The 6,000-nt window shown below is 38.0% G+C and overlaps 1 protein-coding gene across 4 annotated transcripts in view; it reads left to right on the forward strand.

The window, feature by feature from the left end:
- The window catches only part of DPP6 (dipeptidyl peptidase like 6), a 539,989-nt gene extending 534,367 nt beyond the window's left edge, over positions 1 to 5,622 (forward strand). For 3 of the 4 annotated variants that reach the window (XM_087917830.1, XM_087917829.1, XM_026719897.2), the window contains exons 23-26: positions 597 to 658; positions 1,582 to 1,654; positions 1,815 to 1,888; positions 3,320 to 3,602. In XM_087917830.1, the coding sequence (XP_087773956.1) occupies positions 597 to 658; positions 1,582 to 1,654; positions 1,815 to 1,888; positions 3,320 to 3,466 (356 nt within the window). In that variant the 3' untranslated portion in view covers positions 3,467 to 3,602. Of the gene's footprint in view, positions 1 to 596; positions 659 to 1,581; positions 1,655 to 1,814; positions 1,889 to 3,319 lie in introns of all 4 variants that reach the window. The other variant, XM_087917828.1, reaches the window with a different exon arrangement.
- Positions 5,623 to 6,000: the final 378 nt, after the last annotated feature.

Genomic DNA, 6,000 nt, shown 5'->3' on the forward strand with positions numbered 1-6,000 from the left:
AGGAAGGAAAGGGCAGAGGAAGGGAGGGAGGAAGGAAGGAAGTTGATGGGAGGGAAGGAGGGAGGAAGGAAGGAAGGAAGGAAGGAAGGAAGGAAGGAAGGAAGGAAGGAAGGAAGGAAGGGTCTAATGCTAAACCAGTGCAACGAACTTTCCTAATTGTTCTTTAATCTTATTCTTTTCTTCAAAAGTTTCTCTCGGTCTGTCACCTTCTGGATGTGTTGTACTTCAACACCCAGAATTCTTTATTCACAGTTCTGGGAGTCCAAGCCTCTTGCTCCATCCACCAGGAATGGCTGCAAGATATTGAGATGATATAACAAATAAAAATAACTGAAGAAAAAATGGAAAATCTTGAAAAAAAATTTGAGGCCAAAAATGCCAAGACTGAGACTTCCCTAGTCATGTGCCAAATTCCAGAAAACTGTCCCATTGACCAAAATTGCTTAAATATCCTGCCTATGGAGTATTTTTAGCCTTATAATTTGTCCAGATATGCATAATTTTCAACCTGTGAGGCAAAGATCCGACAACAGAAAATGCCATCCAAGTTTAGTATCAGTAGTTTGAATTTAAATTCTTTTCTTTTCTTCCCTCAGCTTCAGCTTTTTCAGAAAGATACTTGGGATTGCAAGGGTTCGACAATAATAAGATATATGAGGTAAATCAGGTTAACTGTGATTTATTTACTTAGTTATTTAATAAACATTAATTTATTAAGCGTAATGCTATTTACAAGTAGACAAGGGGGATGGCAGTAGTTAGAATGTATTCTTTATTTATTTATTTTGTAAGCTTTTCTTCAGATCATATTCTACATTCTACAATTATCAATATTTGATCTGCAGAAAAAACAGGATCTTGATTTCATTTTTTGATTATTTCAGGTGTTAAAATATACATCAAGAAAGAAATGACAAAAACTATAGTAAATTAATTTATTGCAGTCATTAACCAGCTCTCTTTGTTTGTGCCTTCCACTTCGTTTAAGATACAACATCCTAAAGTGCAAAATCACAATGGATTGAAATCATGACAACAAAAAATAGTAATATTAAAAGTATAATATTAAGAAAGGGGTTTCCAAATGTTTCTTTTTTAAAAAAAATCTTTATTTTTCCTGATATAATTTATTTATTCATTTAAAGACAAGAATAAATATTTTCATAAAAAAGATGATACTTTAAAAGCATCAAAAGGGGGAATAGAATAGAAAGAGAATAGAGTAAAGTAGCATAGAGGAGAACAGAACAGAGTAGAACCGAATAGAACAGAACAGAGTAGAACAGAACCAAATAGACCAGAACAGAGTACAGTATAGTACAGTATAATACCATAATTTTATCTTAATAACAATTTAATAGTTTCATAAAATATATCGTGCTTTCTATAAATATCACAAAGGTGGTATACAGATCAGAAAAAAGGGAGTAGTACAGTAAAGCACAGTAGTACAGAAAGAAAAATGCACAATAATATTCTTTAAAGCTAATTCTTATGCAAGACAGTCTTAAGTGCTATGTTGATTGTGGTGAATTTTAAAGTGTCTGTAATATTGAAATTTATTTCTTTCACCCTTCTCAGATTACTAAACTCTCTCACCGAGTAACATCAGTGAAGGACCAAAAATTTTTGATCATCCATGCAACAGCTGATGGTAAGTTTATATGAACCAAGCCTACAGACAGTCCCCTGCTCAAATAAAGATAAATAAAAGCTTTATTTTAGTCACAATAAATATTTTCGTTTGGGGTTGGGTTATTTGGTAGTTCAGTTATTTACTTCCTGGAACTTAATTACCTTAATCTATTTTACAGAGAAAATTCACTTCCAGCACACTGCGGAGTTCATTACTCATCTAATTAGGACAAAAGCTAATTACAGTTTGCAGGTACCGTGCTGTCATGTAATCATTTTTTTAAAAACAAATGTTTTTTCCCCTCTCTTTCTCTCTCTCCCTCCCTCTCTCTCTCTCCCTCTCTCTCGCTCTCTTCCTCTGTGTGCATGTGTTTATATATGCATGTATCTATGCATGTATGTTGTTTATAGTTCACAGGATTTTAAAGCCAGTTTGGTCTAGGGTTAGTAGTAATACTAACTACTAGACCAGCTGGCCTAGTAATAAAGGGACAATAGAAATTAAATTTAAAAATATATATTTTGCTTTAATATAGCCTCCATGCAGTTGAATATGTCAAAATGAAGTTTGGTACTTTGCCGTCTTGGCGCTTTTCACCTCTTTTCCCATGGATCATGGTTTTCTCTAATTATTTTAGAGAATTTGTCCAAACTATAGTACTAAGTACTGCAAATTTCATCATATGCTTTTATTAGATTAGAAGAAAACAACATAAAGAATTTAGCATGTTAAATTTTGGTTTTTTGGGAGGGCAGGGGGAAGGATTATTTATTTAAATAACACATTCGAAACACAATTTATTAATAAGAAATGTGTTACAAATTGCCCATTTTAAACATATTTCAGAATACAAAGTATATAAAATATTTTCATGCAAAAGAAAAAAAAAATAGAAAAAGGAAGCAAAAGCAAGATGATTTTAAAAAAACTACTATCTTGGGCTACTCCAATCGTCATAAATATGAGCCAGGCCCCAATTCTCTGAATGTTGATGGCTTGACCACAAAGATGCTGCAAGAGTCGTGTGAAAAACAGTCATAATTTTTCACCACTGTAACCTCAAACTGTCACTAAATGAAAGGTAGTAAGTTGAAAACTACTTGTATATAAACCTGCCTTGCTCTACATATCCCATCCCAAGTCATAGTTGTGAATAATTGATGATCTTCAACTTTGATCAGGGACAGATGAAAACCCCCCAAAATCCAAGTTGTGGGCCTCTGCTATGTTATTGAATTCCCACCATGGCTACCGGTTCAGCCAAGCCGGTAGTAAAAAAAGCCTCCAATGAACAGCTGAGAGGAGGAAAAAAGAGGAAAGTGCAGGATCGGCTCTCCCACCACCACCCTCTGCGCTTTTCTCTTCTTTATCCTCTCAGCTGATTGGCGCTGCAGGCCTCAGCTGATGTGTGGAAAGCTGTGCGCATGCACGTTAGGTCCGTGTTAGGTGCATGTGCGTTAGGTGCACGCACGAACGATCACCAAACCGGAAATGGAGCAGGTAGGATCCCACTTCTGACTCCCACCCCTTTTAATTATCCATGTGGCATGTAAACAAGAGGCGGCTCACTCACGCAGTTGTGGCAGCCATTTTGTTTCTTGGGGGATACACTCTGGCTTTGAAGAAATCCTTCCACCCTCAAAGATGTGAGACCCATCTCAACCATAACTTTTTCCTTGGCAGATCTACCCCGACGAAGGTCACTACTTCAACAGCCCAACCCTGGAGCAGCACTTGTATAAGTCCATTGTCAATTTCTTTGTGGAATGTTTCAAAGTGCCGGACAAAATGCCAGTGGTTTCCACGAAAGAAGACGAGGATGAAGATTAACTTTCTGGGCTTGTGCTAAGAAGCACAAGGCGGCTTCTCAAAAAAAAAGATATGCAACTAAATCCTCCCGATTTCCCTCCCCTGATGAAAGGAGCGTTGTGTGAGCATGTATTTAAGAAAAGCAAAAATGGATTAACAGTCCTGGTGCTGGTATCGGAGCTCCTGCCTTTTCCAAACAGAAAAAATATTTAAGCATGAGGAACTCAGCAGATGCTGCTGTTGAGAACCGATCCCTATGAACAAAATGGCCGCCGTGCCATTTCTGGTTGAAGAGGCTCGACTGGGAAACCGAACTCTGAAGGCAAATTCGCCCAGATGCCCACAAAGCAACCCTTTGCATTGACCAAATGCAAGTCCCAGAAATGAGCATAAAGCCCACCCTCTGTCTGTGTTAGGGGTCCCTTATTTAGCATCTCATTGTTTCCTATAAAATGAACCATCCACGGAATAAAGATTATAGCACAATTATTTTTCGAGGGTACCGAATTGTGTGTTGTTTACCTGTCGTCTTCTGCATTTCTAAGAAATTAGGCGTTGCTGCGGAACTGCTCAGTTATACAGGCGTTTTCTTTGTATAAAACACTGCTGTAGCTTGACTAACCTCACACTGTACAGGCATTTCTCTCTCTATAGTTTTTTTTAGCTGTCGCTCCCTTTCACTTCAGCCTTGCTCCTACTAAAACTTTGTTGCTGCAGTGTGCTCTGGCTTTAAGAAAGCCCCTCTGAAGCCTAGAGAGCCACAGGAGTTCCAGTTTACGAATTTTTTTTAGATATTCTGGAACTCTTCCCGTCTGTTTCTTTAATGCTCCCAACAGCAATTTAGCTTTATGGATTTGTATTGTCCAATATTAACCAATATTTTGTCTTATGCTTTTAAAAAAAAGTCCTTCATTAGAGGGACAAGGTTAGCTGCATGACGGTTGTCATCCTACAATATCCCCAAATTGCTAGTTCCTATTGTTGCGGGTTGGCAGGATTGGGAATATGTGAGAAGTTACTCTCAAAAGATCATGTCTTAATTGTGCTTGGAGTGTCTTGTATCAGCAAGTGAACATCTTTCCTGGAAATGGAAATTGCTTCTCTTGAATTACTCCTCTTGCTTTTATCAATAGCTACAGCTTCTGTCATTTATACCGTTACCTTCATAATATTACCCAGCTTTTAATTAGTCCTAACAGACTGCCTTATCTGTATGTTGTGTTAATGTAATGATAAAAATCTGGGTTGAGGCATTGCAAGTTTGCCTTTTTTTTCCCCCTTTGACTCCCCCCCCCCTGGAAATTTGAACACAGTCATTTCTTTCTTAGAGTTCAGAGAAGACAAGATTAAAACAGTTCAAAACTACCCCAATCCATGTTTTCATTCCTTTAATTCCCCTTTTCCTCCTCCTTCTCTTTTCTTTTGCTCTGCTACTGTTCCCCACTGTAAATTATTCCAACCCAACGTACAACTAATATGAATATTGTATACTTCATTTTGTTGTGTATAAAAGGAATGTAAAGTCAAAGATTTGTCAAGTTCCTTTCTGCTCCGGCATCTCGGACTATTCTTACTCTTAACGTTTTGTGTTCTACGTGCATGTAAAAACTCTTGTTTGCTTATTAAGGCCCCTTAGAGGTGTTCATTCAGACTAAATTAAACCTTTTCTACTGTTTTTGACAGCTTGAATGTCAGTGCAGGTTTTCTGCATTTTTACATATATTGTTGAGAAAACACACATCCGAAACAGCAGGAGAATCGGTGATGTTACTTCACCCGGATTTTTTTTCTGCCTCTGGTTTATTTTAGGTTGAGATTGTTAGCTGTTGGTAGCAATTAGATCCTGGTGGAAGATATACCAGTAAACCAAACCACAAGGCAAGGGGGGAAATCAGGAAACTCAGTGAATTTCCCCCCATTTTCATAGTTTACTCTGCATCAAGAGTCCTATAGAAAGCTACCGCAGGATAATCCACTCCTCCAGCCAAATGCCAAATAGACCATGTGAATGGTACGGGTCCAGGTTTCAATAATCTTATAGGCCAGGATGCCTGAGCTGATCCTGCTCCAGAGGAGGTAACCCCTTGCTCTGTTTATAAAATTTTGTAAAGAAGAAGCCTGGTGTGGCACAATAATGTTTGTTGATCCATGAAATAAAGCATTATTTTACCTTCTGAGTTGTTGTGGTTATTCTTTCTTAACTATTAGGTGACTGTAAAAGTAGGTGTAATCGAAGGCATGGTCTCTGAAGTTCATTGTGATCTTCAGGAGATTCTCCGTTAAGGAAAGTTGCTCAGCCCAACAACCTTTTTCTTCTTCCTTCCTTTCTCTGAATGAAAATGGTTTGAATCAGTGGGGGAGAGGGCTGTATTTGATTAACATAATCAAGGGGTGGGCCTTCAATCATTGCCTGGAAGGAGTCATGCCATCTCCACATGACCTCTGAGGGGGAGATGTCTCTTTCAAAAAGGCAGGTGTTTTTTTTCAACTGACCTCCCAATTCTGTTAACTAGGTCCATGTTCCCAAAGTAAATGTACTGGCCATTCCAAAGCAA

Source organism: Pseudonaja textilis, chromosome Z (assembly GCF_049901715.1).
Source record: "Pseudonaja textilis isolate UNSWEBS1 chromosome Z, rPseTex1.2, whole genome shotgun sequence".
Taxonomy (NCBI): Eukaryota; Metazoa; Chordata; class Lepidosauria; order Squamata; family Elapidae; genus Pseudonaja; species Pseudonaja textilis.